At 45.4% G+C, this 26,564-nt stretch overlaps 1 protein-coding gene across 2 annotated transcripts in view; it reads left to right on the top strand.

Annotated features, from left to right (window-relative positions):
* The window catches only part of spryd3 (SPRY domain containing 3), a 332,651-nt gene extending 306,692 nt beyond the window's left edge, over nt 1–25,959 (top strand). For both annotated transcript variants that reach the window (XM_067976783.1, XM_067976782.1), the window contains 2 exons: nt 22,662–22,801; nt 25,637–25,959. In XM_067976783.1, the coding sequence (XP_067832884.1) occupies nt 22,662–22,801; nt 25,637–25,771 (275 nt within the window). In that variant the 3' untranslated portion in view covers nt 25,772–25,959. The remainder of the gene's footprint in view (nt 1–22,661; nt 22,802–25,636) is intronic.
* Nucleotides 25,960–26,564: the final 605 nt, after the last annotated feature.

The following is a 26,564-nucleotide window of genomic DNA, read 5'->3' as shown; positions in this document are numbered from 1 at the left end:
ATGTCTCTCTTCCTTTGATTCTAGCCTCTTGTGCATCCCCCTCCTTTTGTCCCACCATTGGTGGTAGTGCCATCAGCTGTTAAATTCCCTCCCTAAGCCACTCCACCTCTCTCTCCTCCTTTAAGATCTCCCTTAAAACCTCTTTTTGACTAAGCTTTTGATCACCTTCCTTAATATCTTCTACTTTGGCTCAGTGTCCATTTTTTTCCCTTGCACCTCTGCGCAGGGCCTTGGGACGTTTTTCTCTGTTAAAGAAGATTTTAATTTCCAATGCACTCCAGCTTTTGCTGCACCCTCTTTACTTAAGGGAATATGTTTAGTCTCTATCCTAATCATCTCCTGTTTGAACGTTTCCCATTGTTTGCCAATTTTCTTCCAGATTATCTGGGCATGTTCAATTTTAATCTAATTGAAATTGGCTTTTTGCCAGTCAAGTATTTTTTCCTTTAGAGGGTGCTGTGAAACAGAAATTCTTCTTTGCAGTAGCCCACATGCAAGTCCCCACCACCAAGTTCTTCAGTCCAGCCATTGAGAAGATTAGAACCCAGAATTCACTATCTCTTTCTTTGATTGTAGATGCTACCCAACCATACGTTCTACTCCAGGTTCTGCATTTTGGGTTTCAGTGTGGAAATGATCTGGGCAGCTAACACTATAGAGATCAAGTGTGTTAACCAGCAAAGGGAGAGATAGATTCCATCTCAACTAAACAGCATTAGCCTGCTTAACTTTAAAGAGGCATGAATTGAGAATCCATAAGGGGAAGGGAAGATGAAATCAACTTACAGATGAGCAGACCTTGGAGAGTGGTCAGGAAGAGGGAGAGAATAATTGGTACGTGTGTCATGCACTCCATTTTAAGATAGGTATATGTTCACCAAGGGACTTTCCGATGTTACAGATGTTACAAACAGTTGGCTGTCACCATTCTCTATCATGCCTGTAGGTGTTGCTTTAATAGCATTTCCCATTCTAACTCAGCAATTAGCTGCCCTGGTCTCTCAAACTGGCACCTCCATCTGTACAGCAGTTGGAGCTGTAGAGCCTCCACATCACCTAGCATAGCTAACACAACACTTCAGGTAAGTTTAACTATAGGTATCTTTTTCAGACTTTTGTTGTAGTTCAGATTTTTCCCTCCTTCCTGACCACTTCAGCGCAAGTTTCATATTCAGGCCTCCAGCCCTGCTCCGAGCTCCCTCCTATACCTGATTTTCAAAAGGGTTTAACCTACTGTACAGAAGCATAGTGGTTATGTTACTGGATTAATAATCCAGAGAACATGAGTTCAAATCCCATCATGGAAGTTTGTGAATTTGAATTCAATTTAAAAATAAACCTGCAAATAAAAAGCTGGTATCAATAAAAGCAGTCGGATTGTTGTAAAAACCCAACTGGTTCACTAATGTCCTTTAGGGAAGGAAACCAGCCGTCCTTACCCAGTCTGGCCTATATGTGACTCCAGTCCCACACCAATGTGGTTGCCTCTTAACTGTCCTCTAAAATGGACTAGCAAGTCACTAAGTTGCGTCAAACCACTACAAAAAAAGAACAATAATAAAACTAGATGGACCAAGGCATCGGATTAGGACACGACGAAGGCAAACCCGGCCCAGTCGGTCCTGCAAAGTCCTCCTCTGGGGACTGGTACCAAAGTTGGGAGAGCTGTCCCACAGCCTGACATAGTCATACTCATACTCACAGAATCATATCTTTCAGTCAACATCCCAGGCTCCTCCATCACCATCCCTGGGTTTGTCCTGTCCCACCGGCAGGGCAGACCCACCAGAGGTGGGGGCACAGTGGAATACAGTCGGGTGGGAGTGTCCCTGGGAGTCCTCAACATTGACTCCAGATCCCATGAAACCTCATGGCATCAGGTCAAACATGGGCAAGGAAACCTCCTGCTGATTACCACCTACCGTCCTCCCTCAGCTGATGAATCAGTCCTCCTCCATGTTGAGCACCACTTGGAGAAAGCACTGAGGGTAGCAAAGTTGGGGGACTTCAGTATCCATCACAAAGAGTGGCTCTGTAGTACCACCACTGGCCGAGTTCTGAAGGTCATAGCTGCCAGACTGGGCTTGTGGCAGATGGTGAGAGAACTAATACGAGGGAATAACCTACCACTGCATAGTTCTCGTGGAGACCAAGTCCAGTCTTTACACTGAGGACACCCTCCATCGTGTCGTGTGACAGTACCACCGTGCTAAGTGGGATAGATTAAGAACAGATCTAGCAGCTAAAACCGGGCATCCATGAGGCGCTGTGGTTCATCAGCAGCATAGGAACAGGAGTAGGCCATTCAGCCCCTTGAGCCTGTTCCGCCATTCAATGAGATCATGGCTGATCTGTATCCTAACTCCATCCACCCACCTTGGCTCCATATCTCTTAATACCCTTGGCTAGCAAAAATCTATCGATCTCAGATTTAAAATTATTAATTGAGCTAGCATCAATTGCTTTTTATGTGAGAGAGTTCCACACTTCTACCACCCTTTGTGTGAAGAAGTGTTTCCTAACTTCTCTCCTGAATGGGCTGGCTCTGATTTTAAGGTTATGTCCCCTTGTCCTAGACCCCCCCACCAGCGGAAAAAGTTTCTCTCTATCCTATCAATTCCTTTCAAAATCCTGAAAACCTCAATCAAATCACCCCTTAACCTTCTATATTGCATGGAAATCAAGCCTAGTTTATGAAATCTCTCCTCATGATTTAACCCATGGAGCCCTGGTAACATTCTGGTGAATCTGCGCTGCACTCCTTCCAAGGTGCGGTGCCCAGAACTGTACACAGTATTCCAGATGTGGTCTAACCAGGGCTTTGTACAGCTGTTGCAAAAGTTCCTCCCCTTTATATTCTAGCCCTCTAGTTATGAAGGCTAACGTTCCATTAGCTTTTTTGATTATTTTGATTATTTATTTGTACCTGACTACTACATTTTAGTGATCTGTCCACATGGACCCCTAAATCTCTTTGGACCTCCCCTGTTACCAGCTTTTCACCACTTAAAAAATCCTCGGATCTATCAATTTTGGTCCAAAATGGATGGCCCAGAATTGTATTCCACCACAATCTGTAACCTCGTGGCCAGGTATATTCATCACCACCAAGCCAGGTGACCAACCCTAGTTCAATGAGGAGTGTAGAAGACCATACGGGAGAAGCACCAGATACCTGTACATGAGGTGCTAACCTGGTGAATCTACAACACAGGATTACATCCATGTTAAATAGCGGAAGCAATATGCTATAGACAGAGCGAAACGATTCCACAACCAACGGATCAGATCAAAGCTCTGCAGTCTTGCCACATCCAGTCGTGAATGGTGGTGGACAATTAAGCAACTAACGGGAGGAGGAGGCTCTGTAAACAGCCCCATCCTCAATGATGGCAGAGTCCAGCACGTGAGTGCAAAAGACAAGGCTGACGTGTTTGCAACCATCTTCAGCCAGAAGTGCCGAGTGGATGATCCATCTCGGCCTCCTCCCGATATCCCCACCATCTCAGAAGCCAGTCTTCAGCCAATTCGATTCACTCCACGTGATATCAACAAATGGCTGAGTGCACTGGACACAGTAAAGGCTATGGGCCCCGACAACATCCCGGCTGTAGTGCTGAAGACTTGTGCTCCAGAACTAGCCGTGCCTCCAGCCCAGCTGTTCCAGTACAGCTACAACACTGGCATCTACCCGACAATGTGGAAAATTGCTGAGGTATGTCCTGTCCACAAAAAGCAGGACAAATCCAATCCGGCCAATTACCGCCCCATCAGTCTACTCTCAATCATCAGCAAAGTGATGGAAGGTGTCATCGACAGTGCTATCAAGCAGCACTTACTCACCAATAACCTGCTCACCGATGCTCAGTTTGGGTTCAGCCAGGACCACTCGGATCAAGACCTCATTACAGCCTTGATCCAAACATGGACAAAAGAGCTGAATTCCAGAGGTGAGGTGAGAGTGACTGCCCTTGACATCAAGGCAGCATTTGACCGAGTGTGGCACCAAGGAGCCCCAGTAAAACTGAAGTCAATGGAAATCAGGGGGAAAACTCTCCAGTGGCTGGAGTCATACCTAGCACAAAGGAAGATGGTAGTTGTTGTTGGCCAATCATCTCAGCCCCAGGGCATCACTGCAGGACAGTGTCCTGGGCCCAACCATCTTCAGCTGCTTCATCAATGACCTTCTTCCATCATAAGGTCAGAAATGATGTGGAGATGCCGGTGATGGACTGGGGTTGACAATTGTAAACAATTTTACAACACCAAGTTATAGTCCAGCAATTTTATTTTAAATTCACAAGCTTTCGGAGGCTTCCTCCTTCGTCAGGTGAACGATGTGAAAATGAAATCCTCTGCCTCTGAAACCTTTCTCCGCACTTTTGTCACTTCCAGCCTCGATTATTCCAATGCTCTTCTCGCTGGATTTCCATCGTCCACCCTTCATAAACTTCGACTTGTCCAAAACGCAGCTGCCCACCTTCTGTCCCACACTCAGTCCCTGTCACCCATCACCCCCACCCTATCCTCACTGACCTATGCTGGCTCCCTGCCCCACCATGCATCCAATTTCAAATCCTTGTCCTTGTCTTCAAATCCCTTCGTGACCTCGCACCTCCTGAGCTCTGCAATCTTTCATTAGCTTTACTTTCCATCCCGTACCCTGCAGTACTCTGGCTCTGTGCATCCTCCCCCTTCGCCCCACCACTGGTTTCAGTCACTTCACCCTCCTCTCTGTAACTTGAACCCCTCTGCCTCTCTACTTCTGTGTCCTCCTTTTTTAAAAAAAAAAGCTTCTCAAAGCCCATCCTTTCGACCAAGCCTTCAGTCACCTCTCCCATGGCTTGCCGTCCGTTTCTCTTATTTCACTGTAAATTGCCTTAGGACATTTTGTACATTAAAGGTGTGAAATAAATGCAAACTGCTGCTGTTAAGCTATCTGGGAAAAAATAAGGACTACAATGAAGTGCCTACACCTGAACACTAGATCAGTGGTTCTGAAAGCTTTTTTTATGAAAAGGTCCCATCAAAAAACATTCTCATAGTACTTCACTTGCATTGAATCATGATAGTGATGAGGTCTGGAGAGTCATCATTCTCGCTCTTCTCATTCACTTCTGTTGATAGTGGCTAGTTCAGTTTGGCTCAGTTGGTGACACTCTCGCTTCTGAGTCAGAAGGTGGTGGGTTCAAACCCCCACTCCAAGGCATGAGCACATAATCTTGGCTGACACTTGAATGCAGTAGTGAGAGAGTGCTGCACTGTTGAAGGTGCCATCGTTTGAATGAGACGTTAAACTGAAGCCCTGTCTGCTTGTTTTGGTGGATGTTAAAGATCCCATGGCACTATTGTAAGAAGAACAGGGAGTTCTCCCGATGTCCTGGGGCCAACATTTATCCCTCATAAAACAGCACTAAAACAGATTAACTGGCCATACATCTCATTGCTGTTAGTAGGATCTTAGAGCAAAATTTACCATGTCACTACAGTTAAAAGGAATTCATTGTGTGTGAAACACTTTGAGATGTTTACAAGAGATAAACTATTTCCTTTCTTTCTCTTTCACTCTTTTTCTCTTTCTCTCTCATTTCTTTTTCTCTTTTTATCTCTCTTTCTCTCATGATTTCTCTTTGCCTTAGTTTCTTAGAGGAGATGGATATTAAAAGTGTAGAACCACCTGTGGTGGGTGTGTAACAGTTGTTGGAGGTTACTGTTCAAAGGGAAGTGGAATGATGGAAGTTACTGAAATTTGAAGTAATAAATCACAGGGGCCTGATGGTTTACATCGAGGCTGCTGTGGGAATCTGGGGAAGAAATAGTAGAGAGCCTGAGCATAATTTTCCAAAATTCTATGCAAGGGAAAATTGTGCCAGAGAACTGGAGGGTGGGAAATGTGACTCCCTTCTTCAAAATGGAAAACGGGAACAAACCAGGAAATTATAGTCCAGTCAGTCTTACATCAGTTGTTGATAAACTAACAGAGTCTATAATACGGGAGGAAATTACTGAGCACCAGGAGCAGCATGGGTTCATCAGGCCCAGTCAGCATGGATTTCTAAAAGGACGGTCGTCCTTGACCAACCCTATTGAGTTCTTTGAAGAACCAGTGCTGATAGATGGAAGAAATACGGTGGGTGTGGCCTAGATGAATTTTCATAAAGCATTTGATGAGGCACCATATAAGAGACCTATGGTAAAAATGACACATGATTCTCTCTTCCTCTTGTTCTCTTTCCTTCTCTTTCACACTTTCTCACTCTCTTGTGCACTTGCTCTCTCTTCCTCTCTCACTCTCTTACCTTTTCTCTCCCTCCCTATCTCTCCTCATCTCATTCTTTCTCTCTTCCCCACTCTTTCCTTCTATCCCCTTCTTCTTCTTTCTCTCCCTTTCTCATTCTTTCTCGTCCTCTTTCACTTTTGATTACTGTCTCATACTCTCTCCCCTCAATCTTTCTCATTTGATTTTGATTTCTCTCTTGCTAGTGCGTTCTCTCTCTATTTCTCTCTTTTACTTGCTCTCTCGCTCAGTCTTGTTCCCCTCCTGAGTACTGTTCTCATGCTCCGACTCTCCCCATCTTGCTCGCTCACGCTCTTATGTTCACGCGCTCTCATTTATGCACATTTTTTTCTCTCGCTCTTCCGCTCACTCTCACTCGTGCTTTCTTCTCTTGATCTTTCCTCAGTCTTTCTGTCTTGCGTCCGTTCGCACTCGTGCACTCGTGTTCTATCTCATGATCTTCCTCCCTCACTTGCTCTCTCGTGTGCTCTCACTTGCTCTCTTTCCCCTCTCAATCTCTTTCCTAGGTCTTCCTATCTTGCGCACACTCACACATGCGATCTCTTGCTCACGCAATCTCTCTCCTTCACACTTTCCCTCACTCTTACACTCATTCACTCTCTCTGTGCTCCCTTTAGTTCACTCGCTGTCTCTCTTGCTCTCTCTCTCTTTCATCTCTATCCTTTTTCTCTCATTTTCTCCCCTTCACTTCTGTTTTCTCTCTCATTCACCCTCTCTGCCATTTTCTTTCTCTCTATCTCTCCCTCTGTGTGTGTCTCTATCTGCCTCTTCTCTTTTGCTTTCCCTCCACCACCTCTATTTTTCTTTCTTCCTCCCTCTTCCTCCCTCCTCCATGTCTGTCTCTCTCTCCCCTCCCATCCTCTTTTTCTATATCTCTCTTTCCTGTTGGTTCATGTCAGTTTACTTTTTCTCTTCTCCCCCCCCCCCCCCCGCCCTTACTATTCTGTATTAACTTCTCTCATCTTTGTGTCTTCAAAATCTTTTTTCTGCCTATTTCCTGAAGAGTTTGCATTGCTGTTTGGGAAGGGGTTGGGAACAAGACTCTTGGCAGATCAGGTGCAAGAGGCAGTGGCCAACAGGAAGAGTTACTCAGGTGTCGACTGATCGGGAGACGGATCCCTCACCACACACCACCCAGAGAATCTCACATTCCATCAGTGCCATGAGCCCCTACAGAAACATGCTTCACCTCAGCAAGTGGGAGTGAATTCAATGTTCAGGATGTTCCACAAGGATAAAAAAGCAGGAGGGGGAACTTTATAAGTTCAAGAGAATTTGAAAATTAAAGATAGTGAATTGCTATCCTGGGGGAAGGCACAAAGTGAAATAGTCTGACTTAAGTTAAGAAACAGCCGAAGAACATTGTTAACAGATTCCCTGGGCAGAATAAAGATGATGACATATGATATGATACGATAAGGTAAGAAAGGGTTGGTGCAGTTAATATTTGAAGGGGGTAACCAACCAATCTAGTATGAACTGGGAATACTCTAATGTATAGGTTTTCAAACTGGAGTCCATGAAGTCTGCAAGGGGATCTCAGGAGGCTATAAAGTCATCAGATTTCTGTCTGTCTGTCTGTCTGTCCAGGGCCGGGTATATCTCTCACAGTATCTTGAGTGCTGTATCCTATATTTTTTTCTGTATTTGTTACCTCACTAGCACTTCATTTCATACTAATAAAAGCATGTTTCTGCAGTAATAGCACTGTATTCCTATGGGTAGTTGACACTGTCCTTTGAAAGTTAATACAGGGGGTCCCTGGAAGTGTGTCAGTATTTGCAGGGGGTCCCCGGGAGTGTGTCGGTATTTGCAGGGGGTCCCCGGGAGTGTGTCGGTGTTTGCAGGGGGTCCCCGGGACTGTGTCGGTATTTGCAGAGGGTCCCTAGGAGTGTGTCAGTATAGAAACATAGAAAATAGGAGCAGGAGTAGGCCATTCGGCCCTTCAAGCCTGCTCCGCCATTCAATATGATCATGGCTGATCCTCTATCTCAATACCATGTTCCAGCTCTCTTCCCATACCCCTTGATGCCTTTTGTGTCCAGAAATCTATCCAGCTCCTTCTTAAATATATTCAGTATTTGCAGGGGGTCCCCGGGAGTGTGTCAGTGTTTGCAGGGGTCCCGGGGAGTGTGTCGGCGTTTGCAGGGGGTCCCCGGGAGGGTGTCGGCGTTTGCAGGGGGTCCCCAGGAGGGTGTCGGCGTTAGCAGGGGGTCCCCAGGAGGGTGTCGGCATTTGCAGGGGGTCCCCGGGAGGGTGTCGGCATTTGCAGGGGGTCCCCAGGAGGGTGTCGGCGTTTGCAGGGGGTCCCTGGGAGGGTGTCGGCGTTTGCAGGGGGTCCCCGGGAGGGTGTCGGTGTCTGCAGGGGGTCCCCGGGAGGGTGTCGGCGTTTGCAGGGGGTCCCCGGGAGGGTGTCGGCGTTTGCAGGGGGTCCCGGGGAGTGTGTCGGTGTTTGCAGGGGGTCCCCGGGAGGGTGTCGGCGTTTGCAGGGGGTCCCCGGGAGGGTGTCGGCGTTAGCAGGGGGTCCCCGGGAGGGTGTCGGCGTTTGCAGGGGGTCCCCGGGAGGGTGTCGGCGTTTGCAGGGGGTCCCCAGGAGGGTGTCGGCGTTTGCAGGGGGTCCCCGGGAGGGTGTCGGCGTTTGCAGGGGGTCCCCGGGAGGGTGTCGGCGTTTGCAGGGGGTCCCCGGGAGGGTGTCGGCGTTTGCAGGGGGTCCCCGGGAGGGTGTCGGCGTTTGCAGGGGGTCCCCGGGAGGGTGTCGGCGTTTGCAGGGGGTTCCCGGGAGGGTGTCGGCGTTTGCAGGGGGTCCCCGGGAGGGTGTCGGCGTTTGCAGGGGGTCCCCGGGAGGGTGTCGGCGTTTGCAGGGGGTCCCCGGGAGGGTGTCGGCGTTTGCAGGGGGTCCCCGGGAGGGTGTCGGCGTTTGCAGGGGGTCCCCGGGAGGGTGTCGGCGTTTGCAGGGGGTCCCCGGGAGGGTGTCGGCGTTTGCAGGGGGTCCCCGGGAGGGTGTCGGCGTTTGCAGGGGGTCCCCGGGAGGGTGTCGGCGTTTGCAGGGGGTCCCCGGGAGGGTGTCGGCGTTTGCAGGGGGTCCCCGGGAGGGTGTCGGCGTTTGCAGGGGGTCCCCGGGAGGGTGTCGGCGTTTGCAGGGGGTCCCCGGGAGGGTGTCGGCGTTTGCAGGGGGTCCCCGGGAGGGTGTCGGCGTTTGCAGGGGGTCCCCGGGAGGGTGTCGGCGTTTGCAGGGAGTCCCCGGGAGGGTGTCGGCGTTTGCAGGGGGTCCCCGGGAGGGTGTCGGCGTTTGCAGGGGGTCCCCGGGAGGGTGTCGGCGTTTGCAGGGGGTCCCCGGGAGGCGGTCGGTGTTTGCAGGGGGTCATGGAACCAACCAGGGAACAGGCTATTTTAGATCTTGTATTGTGTAATGAGATAGGGTTAATTAGTATCTCGCAGTAAAAGAACCCCTGGGGAAGAGTGATCATAATATGATAGAATTTCACATTCAGTTTGAAAGTAACGTACTTAAGTCAGAAGCTAGAGTCTTAAACTTAAATAAAGCCAATTACATAGATATGAGGGGAGAGTTGTCAAAGGTAGATTGGGAAATTAAAGGGTTTGACAGTTGAAAAGCAATGGCAAACATTTAAAAAAATATTTCAATATTCTCAACAAGTATACATTCCATTGAGAAATAAAAATTCCACGGGAAAAGTAATCCACCCATGGCTAACTGAAGAAGTTAAGGATTGTATTAGATTAAAAGAAGAGGCCTATATTGTTGCCAAGAAGAGTAATAAGCCTGGGGATTGAGAGAGTTTTAGAAACCAGTAAAGGATAACCAAAAAAGTGATAAAAAGGGAGAAAATAGAATATGAAAGTAAACTAGCAAGAAATATAAAAACGGATTATAAGAGCTTCTACAAGTATGTAAAAAGGAAGAGAGTAGCAAAAGTAAACGTTGGTCCCTTAAAGGCTGAGACAGGAGAAATTATAATGGGGAATAAGGAAATGGCAGACGTGTTAAACATATTTTGTATCTGTCTTCACAGTAGAAGACAAAAAAGCATACCAGAAATAGTGGGGAACCAAGGGGTAAATGAGAGTGAGGAACTTAAAACAATTAATATCACTAGAGAAAAAGTACTGGACAAACTAATGGGACTAAAAGCCGACAAAGCCCCTGGACCTGATGGCCTACATCCAAGGATTCTAAAAGAGGTGGCTGCAGAGATAGTGGATGCATTGGTTTTGATCTTCCAAAATTCCCTAGATTCTGGAACGGTCCCAGTGGATTGGAAGGTAGCAAATGTTACCCTGCTATTCAAGAAAGGAGGGAGAGAGAAAACAGGGAACTACAGGCCAGTTAGCCTGTCATCGGTCTTCGGGAAAATGCTGGAATCCATTATTAAGGAAGTGGTAACAGGGCACTTAGAAAATCTTAATATGATTAGGCAAGAGTCAACATTTTTTTATGAAAGGGAAATCGTGTTTGACAAATTTATTAGAGTTTTTTGCGGATGTAACTAGCAGGGTAGATAAAGGGGAACCAGTGGATGTAGTATATTTGGATTTTCAAAAGGCATTCAATAAAGTGTCACATAAAAGGTTGTTACACAAGGTAAGGGCTCATAAGATTTGGGGGTAATATATTAGCATGGATAGAGGATTAGACAGAAAACAGAGATTAGGGATAAACAGAGAGTAGCTGTAACTAGTGGGGTGCCGCAAAGATCAGTGCTGGGGCCTCAGCTATTTACAATCTATATTAAGACTTGGATGAAGGGACCGAGTGTAATGTATCCAAGTTTGCTGACGATACAAAGCTAGGTGAGGAGGACACAAAGAGTCTGCAGGTTAAGTGGTAAGAAGGTGGCAGACGGAGAATAATGTGGGGAAATGTGAGGTTATTCACTTTGGTAGGAAGAATAGTAAAACAGAATATTTTTTAAGTGGTGAGAAACTATTAAATGTTGGTGTTCAGAGAGATCTGGGTGTCCTTGTACAAGAAACACAGAAAGTTAGCATGCAGGTACAGCAGGCAATTAAGAAAGCAAATGGCATGTTGGCCTTTATTGCAAGGGAGTTGGAGTACAAGAGTAAGGAAGTCTTACTACAGTTGTACAGGGCATTAGTGAGACCTCACCTGGAGTACTGTGTACAGTTTTGGTCTCCTTATCTAAGGAAGGATATACTTGCCTTAGAGGCGGTGAAACGAAGGTTCACTAGATTAATTCCTGGGATGAGAGGGTTGTCCTTTGAGGAGAGGGTGAGTAGAATTGGCCAATATGCTCTGGAGTTTAGAAGAATGAGAGGTGATCTCATTGAAACATATAAGATTATGAGGGGGCTTGACAGGGTAGATGCTGAGAGGTTGTTTCCCCTGGCTGGAGAGTCCAGAACTAGGGGGCATAGTCTCAGGATAAAGGGTCGGCCATTCAAGACTGAGATGAGGAGGAATGTCTTCACTCAGAGGGTTGTGAATCTTGGAATTCTCTATCTCAGAGGGCTGGGGATGCTGAGTCATTGAATATGTTCAAGGCTGAGAATTTTGGACTCTAGGGGAATCAAGGGATAAGGGGATCGGAGGGGAAAGTGGAGTTGAGGTTGAAGATCAGCCATGATCTGATTGAATGGCGGAGCAGGCTCGAGGGGCCGTATGGCCTACTCCTGCTCTTATTTCTTATGTACTTATGTCCCCGGGAGTGTGTCAGTATTTACAGGGGGTCCCCAGGAGTGTGTCAGTATTTACAGGGGGTCCCCGGGAGTGTGTCAGTATTTACAGGGGGTCCCCGGGAGTGTGTCAGTATTTACAGGGGGTCCCCGGGAGTGTGTCAGGATTTACAGGGGGTCCCCGGGAGTGTGTCAGTATTTACAGGGGGTCCCCGGGAATGTGTCATTTGCAGAGGGTGTCCCACACAGAAATATTTGAAAAGCCCTGCTCAATTGGAAATGAGGCAGAACAATCAGAACTAGTAAATGTGGTACAACATTGCTTCTCAAGCAGCTGAACTCGGCAATGTGAAAAATTGCCCACGTATGTCCTATCCCCAAAAAATAAAGCAAATCTCACCCTGCCAATTACCCCACCCTATCATCCTCCTTCCAATTATCAGTAAAGTGATGGAAGGAATCATCAATGTTATCATCAAACAGCACCTACTCAGCAATAACCTGCTCATCTACGCTCAGTTCAGGTTCCACTGCAGAATCACTCAGCTCCAGACCTTGATATAGCCTTGATCCAGACGTGGGTACAAGAGCTGAATGTAAGAGGTGAGGTGAGAGTGGCTGCCCTCGACATCAAGGCAGCATTCGACAGAGTGTGGCACCAATAACCCTAGCAAGACTGAGGTCAAAGGGAAAACCCTCCAGTGGCTGGTGTCAAATCTAACACAAAGGCAGATGGTTATGGTTATTGGAGTGAAATATCAACCTGCCTGTACTTTTCAGACTGACTCCTGGCTGCTTTTCTGAGGTTTTTAAACTATCCCTTTTGAGATTTACCCAACTGTGTCTCCTCATGAGATTCTCCAACTGCTCTTTGGAACAGAATGTCTCTTTTTCCTACATGAATGTAGGAATTTATGTTTCTTACATTACAACAGTGACTACACTTCAAAAGTCCCTCATTGGCTTTGAAGCACTTTGGGACATCCTGAGGTCATGAAAGGTGTTATATAAATGCACGTCTTTTTATGTACCGTCTACTGCTGATGATTCCAATTTGCTTTTTTGTGCTTACAAATTTGAATTATCCAATAGTTTGAATTAAGCAACGTAAATATCACAGCAAAGTGGGAATTTAGTGCTTGAAAAAAAATGATCAGTTAATTTGAATGAAGTGACCTTGAATTAAGAAGGACAGACTGTATCCTGAAAAAGTGTTATTGGGACTTCATGGAGTTTGCAATTGAAAAGGGAACTATCAGTCAAATACAACCGGAACCAATCACAAAGTCTGTGTGCATTTGAAAATTGTGTGTCAAGACTCCTTCACAAGCCAGTTACCAGCGAAACGACAACAAACTTCACAGCATTGCAATGGGAAAAGCCTGGTACAAGATCCTGGTTTAGCCAGCTGTTAAAACTCAAGTCATTGTGCATAGGACGTTTAACGGTGTCAGCTTTAGCTCAGTGGGTAGCACTCTCACCTGTGAGTCAGAAGGTGGGTTCATGTCCCACTCCAGAGACTTGAGTGCAAAATCCAGGCTGATACTTCATTGCAGTACTGAGGGAGTGCTGCACTGTTGGAGGTGCCGTCTTTCGGATGAGACGTTAAACTGAGGCCCTCTCTGGTGGATGTAAAAGATCCCACGGCACTATTTTGAAGAAGAGCAGGGAGTTCTCCCCAGTGTCCTGGGCCAATATTTATCCCTCAACCAACATCACTAAAACAGATTATCTGGTCATTATCACATTGGTGGGACCTTGCTGTGCCCAAATTGGCTGCCACATTTCCTTACATTACAACAGTGACTTTAGTTCAAAAGTAATTCATTAACTGTGAATTGCTTTGGGACATCCTGAGGTTATGAAAGGCGCTATAGAAATGCAGGTCTTTCTTTCTTTGAGACGGCCACTTCAACAAAAATGTATCATTTTTTGTCACACCCCTGAGTTACCTTTCCTGGCCCCAGTGTTTACCAACATGAGTGTTTCCTGTTGCACCATCCCTCTCTCTTTCAAAACTGCTGTAATCACTGCCGCCCTTCAAAAAGCCACTCTCAACCCATCCATCCTCTCCAACTACGGCTCCATCTCTAACTTGCTTTCCTTGCTACGGTCCTTGAACATCTTGTTGCCTCCCAACTCCCTGTTGAGAACACTTGAATCCAGTTCCCACCCTGCCCACAGCACATAAACTGTCCTAGTCAAAGTCACCAATAGCATCCTCTGTGACTGTGACCATGGTTCCTTGTCCTCCGTAACCTCTCTGCAGCATTTGATGTGCTTGACCGCGGCATCCTCTTCCACCACCTCACTCTCTGTGTGAAGAACTTCCTGATATCAGTCCTAAATTTACCTTGTAGTAGTTTGACCCTGTGACCCCTTGTCCTACTATCTCAATTTAATTTAAAATAATATTTCAGATTTACCTTCTCCATCCCCCTAACTATTTTAGATATCTCTATAAGGTCACCTCTCAGATACTCCTTTCCAGTTTGAAAAGCCCAGGTGTCTCCAGTCTTTCCCCATAACTCAGACCCCTGACACTAGGGATCAGCCTCGTAACTCTTCTCTACACTGTCTGCAGCACTCGAATGTCTCTCTTGTGCCTCTGTGACCAGAACGGGTCAACTGTAGTACACTGATGACACCCAGCTACATCTTCCACCCCTTCTAGCCCCATGACCATCGCTGTGCTGTTGGACAATCTGTCTGACATTAGGCCAGACTGTTCTACAATGGAACATCAGGAAGACTGAAGTCATTGTTTTTGGCTCCCACTTAAAAATTCTGCTCCCTTGCCACTGACTCCATCTCCTTCCCTCGCTGCTCACTCATGTTGAAATAGCTTTTCTGTTCTGTTTGACCCAGAGCTGAGCTTTAAACTTGCTCTCTTTGCAAAATTGCCATCCACCACTCCCACCTCACACTGCCACTGAAACTCCCATCTGTGCTGTTACCTCACTGCTCAATATCTTCAATATCAACCACGGCTTCCTGACCTCCACACATAAAACTCCAGATCATCCAAAGCTCCATTGCCCACATCCATGACCTTATGCCATCTGATCTGTGCAATCTCCTCCAGGCTTGTGTGCTCTTTGGTCCTCTTACTCTGGCCTCCTGTGCTTCGCCTCTCCTTCTACTCTACTATTGGTGATGGAGCCTTCAGTAATCATTGAACTCCCTCCTTAAACCCTCCACCTCTTTGCATCCCTCTCTGCCTTTAAAAGCCTTCACAAAACACTAACCCTCCCATGTCTGTTACATTTCCTCTTCAGTGAAGTGCCTTGAGACATTTTCTACATTTAAGGCTCTTTATAAATATACATCATATACAGTGTCACAGAAAATACTTCAGTTGAGGAAAATGTGACCCAGGCCAAACAGGCCTATCAAATCAACACCAGGGAAAATAATGGAGTCCATTCTGAGGGGTAATAATTTAATAAGGAACAGTCAGCATGGGTTTAGGAAAGGAAGATTCTGCCTTCCCGATCTTCTGAGACAGCTTTGAAGATGTTACAGATGAAATTGATAGTGAGAATCGATGTTTCACTTGAGTGCTTCTGGTGTATACTGGGAGTGCATATCAGGAAACTATGCACCCCAGCCCATGATTTTTCTAACTATATCGTTAATGAATGCAAGATCACGGGGGGGGTACAAAAATTCCTGATATGCACCCTCACCACGTGCTGGAGCAGAAAATCCCAGTCTGACACTCCCTGCGATGCAGTTTCTTCAGCCTTTCACCAAGCTTCATGTGAAATTAAACTGAAAGCCACAGGAATTGGGTAGAATGTGGACGTGGGACTGAATAAGAAATTAGGAAATGGAGTATGTTTGTGGGAGATGTTCCACCAAATGGGAGGAGTTGCTGAGTGAAGCAACGCAGGCAGTCGGTACTTGGACCCCTGTTTCTTATTGACCTAATTGACCTGGATGCAGAATCCAAGTGATGATCAACATTATTATGATCGGCAACGCTGAATTTGGGCCCACAGATTCATAGAATTTTACAGCCCAAAAAGAGCCCATTCAGCACATCATGCCTGTGCCCTCTCTCTGAAAGAGCTATCCCCTTATTCCCATTCAGCCCAGTGCCCCTGCCTTTTCTCTATTTGACCCATTGTGTCTGTGCCAGCTCTCTGAAAGAGCTATCTACTTAGTTCTATTCCCCTGTATTTTAAATTTTTTTTCTTTTTAAAATATTTATTCACTATCATAGATTCTGCTCCCCCCACTGTTTCTGTTCGGACATTCCAGGTCCTAACAACCCTCGATGTAATTCTCCTAACCTCTCCCTTCGTTCTTTTGGTGATAATCTTAAATTTCTCCCCTCCTAGTTATTGACTAGTTAGTGGCTTTCAAAAGGGAACTGGATAAGTACTTGAAAGGAAAAAATTTGCAAGGCTACGGGGATAGGGCGTAAGAGTGGGACGAGCTGGATTGCTCTTGCATAAAGCTGGCACGGACTCGATGGGCCGAATGGCCTCCTTCCATGCTGTAACCTTCCTGTGATTCTATGACTCATCGACTAGTGGAAATAGTTTTTCCCTATTTACATTATCAAAACCCTATTTAATTTTGACCATCTCTATCAGATCTCCTCTTAACCTTCTCTGAAAAGATCCCCAGTTTCTCTCATCTGTCCTTATAACTGAAGCCTCTCATCCCTGGTATAATCTCAGTGAATCTCTTCTGCACCATCTCCATGGCCTTGACATCCTTCCTAAAGTAAGACACCAAATGATGGGTGAATAGGTGCGCGTTAGGATACAGGCAGCAGAATTTTGGATGAGCTCAAGTTTAGGGAGGGTGGAAGATGGGAGGCCGGTCAGGAGAGCATTGAAATAGTCCAGTATGGAGGTAACAAAGGCATGGATGAGGGTTTCAGCAGCCGATGAGCTGAGGCAGGGGCCAAGATGGGCGATGTTACGGAGGTGGAAGTAGGCGGTCTTGACGATGGAGTGGATATGTGGTCGGAAGCTCATCTTGGGGTTAAATAGGACGCCAGGGTTGCGAATGGTCTGGTTCAGCCTCAGACAGTGGCCAGGAAGAGGGATGGAGCCGGTGGCTAGGGAATGGACTTTGTGGCAGGGACCAAAGACAATGGCCAATATTTAGTTGGAGGAAATTTTTGCTCATCCAGTCGGACAAACAGTATGACAAATCAGAGATTATATAGATACAATGTAAGATTGTTACATTATATCTATATATTACATTAAGATATTAAATATATATAGATATCATGTAAGGTGTTTAACATAATATGTAGATATAATGTAATATGTTTAACAATATATAGATATAAAGTAAGATGTTTAATGTAATATATAGATATAATGTAAGATGTTTAATGTAATATAGATATAATGTAAGATGTTTATATAGATATAAAGTAAGATATTTAATGTAATATAGATATAATGTAAGATGTTTAATATATAGATATCATGTAAGATGTTTAATGTAATAAGTAGATGCAATGTAAGATGTTTACCTCCCTCCACTCCGAGAAACACCCATTAACCAGTAGCTTTCTGTCCATTAACCAACTTCCTATCCATGCTGCTCATTTTAATACTGTCATTAATGAATGGTACTCTTGTATTCCATTTGTCCAGTGATGTTAAGGAGGTGGAGTAGGATTTTAAAATGTAAAGAGCTGCCTTGCCTAGTGTAGTCGATCGCAGAGATTTGAGGGGAAAGTTTATTCTGCTGGGAGCTCACTGCCAACATTCAACTTTGCCTGACCTTGTAAAGTCTGTGGGGGCACACCAGTGAGCGGAGGTCCCGCCTGACTTACTTTGTGCGGGGACCCCACCACAGAAAAAATATCCAGGCCTTTGTGTCTTATGGACACTTATTTCTGGAGCTCCTATTTCAAAACAAAACTTTGAGAGTTCAAATCTATTCTACATTGCTGTCATATAGCCAGATGACAAATTTTGGGCCATTACTGAGGCCATCTGACTTTGTAAGAAGTCACTTCTTGGGCTAATGCCAAAAGCAGAAATTTGGACAAAATTTCCACTTGGAATGATCTTCATAACTTTACCAAATATTTATTGGAACAAGTGTGGATTTGCCTTTCTGTGGGTCTGTCAAATACAGCGATCATATCCAGACCAACAAGAGCCCCATCAACAGCAACTTGCATTTATATAGCACCTTTAATGTAGTAAAACATCCCAAGGCACTTCACAGGAGCGATTTTCAAACAAAATTTGACACCGAGCCACGTAAGGAGATATTAGGACAGGAAGAGTTAGGTTTTAAGGAGCGTCTTAAAGGAGGGGAGAAAGATAGAGAGGTGGAGAGGTTTAGGGAGGGAATTCTAGACATTGGGACCTAGGCAGCTGAAGGCACAGCCGCCCCCAATGGTGGAGCGATTAAAATCGGGGAGGCGCAAGTGACCAGAATTGGAGGAGTGCAGAGATCTCGGAGGGATGTAGGGCTGGAGGAGGTTACAGAGATAGGGAGGGGAGAGGCCATGGAGGGATTTGAAAACAAGGATGAGAATTTTAAAATCGAGGTGCTCCCGAACAGGGAACCAATGTAGGTCATGGAGCATAGGGGTGATGGGTGAATGGGACTTTGTGCGAGTTAGGATACGGGCAGCAGAGTTTTGGATGAGCTCAAGTTTATGGAGGGTGGACGATGGGAGGACAGCATTGGAATAGTGAAGTCTAGAGGGTTTCAGCAGCAGATGAGCTGAGGCAGGGGCGGAGATGGACGATGTTACGGAGGTGGAAGTAGGCGGTCTTGTGATGGAGTGGATATGTGGTTGGAAGCTCATCTCAGGGTCAAATAGGACGCCAAGGTTGCAAACAGTCTGGTTCAGCCTCAGACAGTGGCCAGGGAGAGGGATGGAGATCGTGGCTAGGGAATGGAGTTTGTGGCGGGGACAGAAGACAGTGGCTTTGGTCTTCCCAATATTTAGTTGGAGGAAATTTTTGCTCATCCAGTACTGGATGTCAACAAGCAATGTGACAAATCAGAGAGAGTGGTGGGGTCAAGGGAGGTGGTGGTGAGGTATAGCTGGGTGTCGTCAGTGTACATGTGGAACCTAACGTATTTTTGGATGATGTCGCCAAGGGGCAGCATGTAGATGAGAAATAGGAGGGGCCAATGATAGATCCTTGGGGGACTCCAGAGGTAACGGTGCGGGAGCAGGAAGAGAAGCCATTGCAGGTAATTCTCTGGCTACGACTGAATAGATAGGAATGGAATAGATAAGAAAGGTGAGCACAGTCCCACCTAGCTAGATGACGGAGGAGAGGCGTTGGAGGAGGATGGTTTGGTCAACCACGTCAAAGGCTGCAAGCAGGTGGAGAAGGATGAAGAGGGATAGTTTACCACGGTCACAGTCACACAGGATGTCATTTGTGACTTTGATAAGGGCCATTTCAGTACTGTGGCAGGGGTGGAAACCTGATTGAAGGGATTCAAACATGGAATTGTGGAAAAGATGGGCACCGATTTGGGAGGCGACAGCACGTTCAAGGACTTTGGAGAGGAAAGGGAGGTTGGAGATGGGGCAGTAGTTTGCAAGGACAGAGGGGTTTTTTGAGGCAGGGGAGTGATGATGGCAGATTTGAAGGGGAGGGGGACAGTATCTAAGGAGAGGGAACCTTTAACAAAACAGCGAACATGGGGGCCAGGAAGGGATGTGGGTGGTCAGTAGTTTGGTGGGAATAGGGTCAAGGGAGCAGGAGGTGGGTCTCATGGTCAGGATAAGCTCGAAGAGAGCATATGGGGAGATTGGAGAGAAACTGAAGAAACCAGACCAACCCTTCCCTTCAGAGTACTAGTTAGGATTGTAACTAGGATGCACTTTAGGCACACTCCATATGGTAGGTGATCAATTTATCCATTCGAAGAAAGGCAAAACCCTACAAGAAGTTATTTAATTGCAACTTTTGAGTTCAAGTCTTTGGCTGAAAAGTCATGAAATATCCTACTATAGACTGGGATAGTAATAGTGTAAAGGACAGAGAGAGGGACGAATTTCTGAAGTGTGTTCAGGAGAACTTTCTTGATCAGTACATTTCCGGCCCAATGAGGAAGGAGGCATTGCTGGATCTAATTCTGGGGAATGAGGTGGGTCAAGTAGAGCAAGTGTCAGTGGGAGATCATTTAGGGAACAGCGATCATAGAATCATAAGGTTTAGATTAGCTATGGAAAAGGACAGAGAGCAATCTAGAGTAAAAATTCTTAATTGGAGGAGGGCCAATTTCAGTGGGTTGAGAACGGATCTGGCCCGGGTGAATTGGAATCAAAGACTGGCAGGCAAAACTGTAATCAAATAATGGGCAGCCTTTAAAGAGAAGATGGTTCAGGTACAGTCTAGGCACATTCCCACGAGGAGGAAAGGTAGGGCAACTAAAGCCAGAGCTCCCTGGATGACAAAAGAGATAGAGAGTAAGATGAAGCAGAAAAAAGGGGTGTATGACAGAAGTCAGGTTGATAATACAAGTGAGAACCAGGCAGAATATAGAAAGTACAGAGGAGAAGTGAAAAAGGAAATAAGAGGGGCAAAGAGAGAGTGTGAGAATAGACTGGCGGCCAACATAAAAGGGAATCCAAAAGTCTTCTATAGGCATCTAAATAATAAACGGGTAGTAAGAGGAGGGGTGGGGCCGATTAGGGATCAAAAAGGAGACCTACTCATGGAGACAGAGGGCATGGCTGACAATGAGTATGTACTCATACTAAATGAGTACTTTGCATCTGTCTTTACCGAGGAAGAAGATGCTGCCAAAGTCACAGAAAAAGGGGAGGTAGTTGAGATACTGGATGGGCTAAAAATTGATAAAGAAGAGGTACTAAAAAGACTAGCTGTACTTAAAGTAGATAAGTCACCCTTTCCGGATGGGATGCATCCCAGGTTGCTGAGGGAAGTAAGGGTGGAAATTGCGGAGGTACTGGCCATAATCTTCCAATCATCCTTAGATACGGGGGTGGTGCCAGAGAACTGGAGAATTGCAAATGGTCCACCCTTGTTCAAGAAAGGGTGTAAGAATAAACCCAGCAACTGCAGGCCAGTCAGTTTAACCTCGGTGGTGGGGAAGCTTTTAGAAACTATAATCCGGGACAGAATTAACAGTCACTTGGACGAGTGTGGATTGATTAGGGAAAGCCAGCACGGATTTGTTAATGGCCAGTCGTGTTTAACTAACTTGATTGCGTTTTTTGATAAGGTAACAGAGAGGGTGGATGAGGGCAATGCGGTTGATGTGGTGTATATGGACTTTCAAAAGGCGTTTGATAAAGTGCCACATAGTAGGCTTGTCAGCAAGGTTGAAGCCCATGGAATAAAAGTGGTTAAGTGACAGGAAACAGAGAGTAGTGGTGAATGGTTGTTTTTCGGACTGGAGGAAGGTATACAGTGGTGTTCCCCAAGGGTCAGTACTAGGACCACTGCTTTTCTTGATATATTTAATGACTTGGACTTGGGTGTACAGGGCACAATTTCAAAATTTGCGGACGACACAAAACTTGGAAGTGTAGTGAACAGCGAGGAGAATAGTGATAGACTTCAAGAGGATATCGACAGGCTGGTGGAATGGGTGGACACGTGGCAGATGAAATTTAACGCAGATAAGTGCGAAGTGATACATTTTGGCAGGAAGAATGAAGAGAGGCAATATCAACTAAAGAGTACAATTCTAAAAGGGGGTGCGGGAACAGAGAGACCTGGGGGTATATGTGCACAGGTTGTTGAAAGTGGCAGGGCAGGTTGAGAAAGTGGTTAAAAAAGCATATGGGATCCTGGGTTTTATAAATAGAGGCATAGAGTACAAAAGCAAGGAAATTATGATGAACCTTTATAAAATACTGGATTGGCCACAATTGACGTATTATGTCCAGTTCTGGGTACCGTACTTGAGGAAGGATGTGAAGGCCTTAGAGAGGGTGCAGAAGAGATTTACTAGAATGATTCCAGGGATGAGGGACTTTAATTACATGGATAGACTGGAGAAGCTGGGGTTGTTCTCCTTAGAGCAGAGATGGTTGCGAGGAGATTTGATAGAGGTATTCACAATCATGAGGGGTCGAGACAGAGTAGATAGAGAGAAACTGTTCCCATTGGCGGAAGGGTCAAGAACCAGAGGACATAGATTTAAGGTGATTGGAAAAAGAACCAAAGGCGACATGAGGAAAAACTTTTTTACACAGCGAGTGGTTAGGATCTGGAATGCACTGCCTGAAAGGGTGGTGGAGGCAGATTCAATCATGGCTTTCAAAAGGGAATTGGATAAGTACTTGAAGTGAAAAAATTTGCAGGGCTACGGGGATAGGGCGGGGGAGTGGGACTAACTGGATTGCTTTTGCAGAGAGCTGGCACGGGCTCGACTGGCCAAATGGCTTTTCTGTGCTGTAACCATTCTATGATTCTAAATAATCATATTTCAATCCCGAAAAAATGTTAGGCAACTGAGGTTGCAGAGAGCCCCAGGTGTACACAGTAACCACCTTCTGTAACATAAATACCTGCCATCTATAGATCCTGTTTCATATTGCCATGTGATTAACCAATGGAACCGGTCCCAGTTTGATCAAGCATTACTGACAGCATCCTATGGCCTATCTGTTCCAAGTCTGGCCTTACTCATAATTCCTGTTGTAGTTTCAAAGTTTGCCTGCATCTTTCTCTTTAAGTACTTTGTCCTGACTGATGCTCATTCCTTTCCACAGCTGACAGTGATGACTGTGTTGATGCTGCAGAAGTGAAGCCTAAGCAGAGACGTGTGAGGAACATCATGTATTTTAATGATGAGGATGAAGAAGACGATGGAGAGGAAATGGAACAAGAATATGATGGAAAGAAAGTAATGGTACGGAGGCACTTCTTTTTACTGTTTGCTGCATCTCACAGATATTCAGTTCTTCCCTCTGCTTCTGTAGAATGCTGTGCCTAGCAGGCGGAATGAAAATAAGGAATAGTTGGAGCTATGGGGATCGGGCGGGAAAGTGGAGTTGAGGTTGAAGATCAGCCATGATCTGATTAAATGGCGGAGCAGGTTCGAGGGGCCGTATGGCCTACACCTGCTCCAATTTCTTATGTTCTTAAGTGATGTTACTGACACATTAGAGGTAGTGGGTAGTCCTGGGACTTGTGAATGGAGCATCATGACTTCTATACTAACAGATTGGTATTTCTCACCTTTTTGTAAAGTCACTTCTCTCATCTTCTTGGTTCCTTCCACTGTATGTCATTCGCTGAACAAGAGCTCAGTGAGGTAATACTTTTGTGCTGTGACAGTGCCAGCAGACAATGAGCAGCAGTGAACTGGATCTACTGTTTTCACTCTGCTCCTTCGAGGTTACTTGTCTTACCTCCCCAGATGAGCTGGCTAAAATTAAATGTCACTGTGAATGGAATCATGGGAGATGGCCCTGTTCCTCCATTATGTTGTACAGTCCGCCCATTCTAGATAAGGGGCCTAGATGAGGGACCATGTGACAAAAAAATGGAGTTTTTTATTTATTGGTGGCCCTTTTAATCCAATCACAATGCATAAGGATTTAAAAACCAGCTGCTGTCAGAATTATGTCCCCAGAACTAACTTGATACAGATTTTGCAAAGGATTGTTTGCTTATCTCCAGGCAAATTTACCTGAAGGAGAAACCAAGTCACACATTTCAAATATAACAATGCTACGTGACTGGTTCAGTTAGGTGTAAGACTGACAGCTCCTTTAGAGTTGAGCTGACAGTTATTTAAATCCACTAAACCCTGGCATCTGTTTGAAGGGCATTTAAATAGGTGAATTGTTCAAATCATTGAATTGGTTTGAAATCTTTAGAGAGGTAGATCAGACCAGTTAGCTCCCACAATAATAAAGTATAAAAAGAAAAGAAAAACTGTGTATTAATGAAAGGTAACTACAAAATAATAGCTTAGTATGGAGATTGTATTCATTTGTTTTCTTTTGAGGAGTTAGTTGAGTATAATAACTGCTGTAAGTATGTTATATGTAATATAAGTAATTATGTGTGATAGAGTTTAGGAGGACATAGACAGGCTGGTGAAATGGGCAGACACGTGGCAGATGAAATTTAACGCAGAAAAATGCGAAGTGATACATTTCGGTAGAAAGAAAGAGGAGAGGCAATATAAACTAGAGGGCACAATTCTAAAAGGGGTACAGGAACAGAGAGATCTGGGGGTATATGTGTACAAATCGTTGAAGGTGGCAGGGCAGGTTGAGAAAGCAGTTAAAAAGCATACGGGATCCTGGGCTTTATAAATAGAGGCTCAGAGTACAAAAGTATGGAAGTCATGATGAACCTTTATAAAACACTGGTTCGGCCACAACTGGTAATGGTAGAGTGAGGGATATGCTGGGCCATGAGGTTACAGATTGTGCCGGAATACAATTCTGCTGCTGCTGATGGCTCACAGCGTAGGGGAGAAGGAGGCATTCCATAGTTAGGAGGACCCAGGAAAGAATAAGGTAGAGTAGGAGGTGGTGCGATAAGTCTTAATTTCAGCATAGTTGTGGTATCAATAAAAGAGAGACGAGCAAGATTGCAATGAAGAGTGAGAGAATGAAAGCTGGAGGTGGGGGAAGGATTGCCAATCAGGTTTCTCTTCTATCCTGTCCAGAAGCGAGAAAATCTTGCCCATGTTTGGAACGCTATTCAAGCCATGGAATTATCTTTATAGAGAATTGAGTGAAGTGTCAGCCGTGGCTCAGTGGTTAGCATTTGCCCCTCTGAGTCAGAAGGTCGTGTGATCAAGCCCCACTCAAGAGAGCACAAAATTCAGGCCAACACTCCCAGTGCAGTACTGAGGGAGTGCTGCACTGTCGGAGACGCTGTCTTTCGGTTGAGATGTTAAACCGAGGCGCCTTCTGACCTCTCAAGTGGACGTAAAAGATCCCATTGCACTGTTCAAAGAAGAGCAGGGGAGTTCTCCCTGTGTCCTGACCAATATTTATCCCTCAACCAACATCACTAAAACAGATTAACGGGGCACTCACTGTTGTTTTTGGGACCTTGCTGTGTGCAAATTAGCTGTCGCATTCCCCCTACATTACAACAGTGACTATACTTCATAGTGAAACATTTTGGAATTTCCTAAGAGGGGTAATCTGGCACTACATAAATGTAAATGTTATCTTCTAAGAGAACAAAACTGAGAGATTAATATTCACCATTGAACTGAACCCCAATGGGAGTCAGTGCCTTGGGGCGGGGGAAGGGAGAGAATTTGGAAACCCAATGTTTTTTGAGAGAATTAATCATGAGTCATGTAGACTAAGGCTAACTTGTCCTGCACTGATAAATCAGATTACTGACTGAATTCTCCCAGGATCATACATCAACTGTGGACAAATCAGGACATTAGTGGATTGGGTTAATCCAACTACAGCCCACATCCTGTTGCTCCACAGAATCACATCTTCCTTCTTCGACCTGCTGTACCAGGATACCTGGGGCTGTGGAGGAAGCTCGCTGAGGGTTACAGGCTGTACTGTTTTCATTTTACAGCAAACTGTTGTTTGATCATGAGTTCAGGGAGGCACTTTCCAGTAAGAGCAGTGCGCGAATTGTCAAAGTGTTGAAACCTGAATTGAGATCACCCATTTCTGTTGTAGCCTTGTTACACCCTACAATGTGCCTCAATCCCCAGTACAAATTTTAATTTGAAAATCTCTTTCAGGTATTTTTTACTCGAAATGGAAAGATAATTGGCAGGAAAGAAGCACCAGTGCCATCTGGAGGGTTCTACCCCACCATTGGAATGCTTAGCAATGGAGAGAAGGTTAAAGTTGACCTGCATCCTTTGAGCGGCTGAGCTGTTCATCCACCTCTCACTGAACACAGCAGGCAAATGCATGCTCTTCTTCCTACTGCCATCTACTGGCTGTTTGTGATGTAGCCTGTAACACCACAGAGGGTGCGCAACATTGACCGTTATATTTGGCCATTTTATGTAACTCTGCTATTCCACTGGTGTATTTAACAAACGGTTATATAGGACAAGTGTCTAGTCTGATTGTTTTTCTTCATTCTCTGTTAAATCCTGCTTTAAAACACTAAAAATTCATTGCTGCTGTCAAATCTTTTGCAGCTGCTATAATCCAATCTTAATTATTGATTACCTCAATTACACACCCTTGGTATTTGATAAGAACGCTCCCTGATGCTGCTGTCTACCTGCATATCCAGAGCTAGTAAACAATCAATATTAGATGGCAAATTGCAAAATGATCTGAATTCATTTCCTCCTTGTTTGCTGTCTACAAGCTGCTTTCTAAGGAATGTTTTCAAGGAGCCTGCTCCTGTCTGCCAGCACAGTGCTCGAGTGTTCTGTAACCAGCATAAATACAAACTCACTAGGTCTTGGTCTGGGATCCCATGATTATCAGAGAGCAAGCAAAGCTGAACTGTGTCCTCTCCCCACACTTGAAGTTCTGTGTCCAGTGCCTTACCCACACTACTATAGGGCTGACTTTTCTACCCTATTACTAGCATCAGTGTGTCAGCAATCATTACAATCCACCTACCACAGAGTAAGGTAAGTGATCCAGCCAGCAAATCCCCAGTAACGTCTGTCCCTTTAGGTTGGTGTTGACCTTACTGCCACA

This window comes from Heptranchias perlo, chromosome X (genome assembly GCF_035084215.1).
Source record: "Heptranchias perlo isolate sHepPer1 chromosome X, sHepPer1.hap1, whole genome shotgun sequence".
NCBI classification, from domain to species: Eukaryota; Metazoa; Chordata; class Chondrichthyes; order Hexanchiformes; family Hexanchidae; genus Heptranchias; species Heptranchias perlo.
This window is presented reverse-complemented; position numbering and strand designations above follow the sequence as displayed.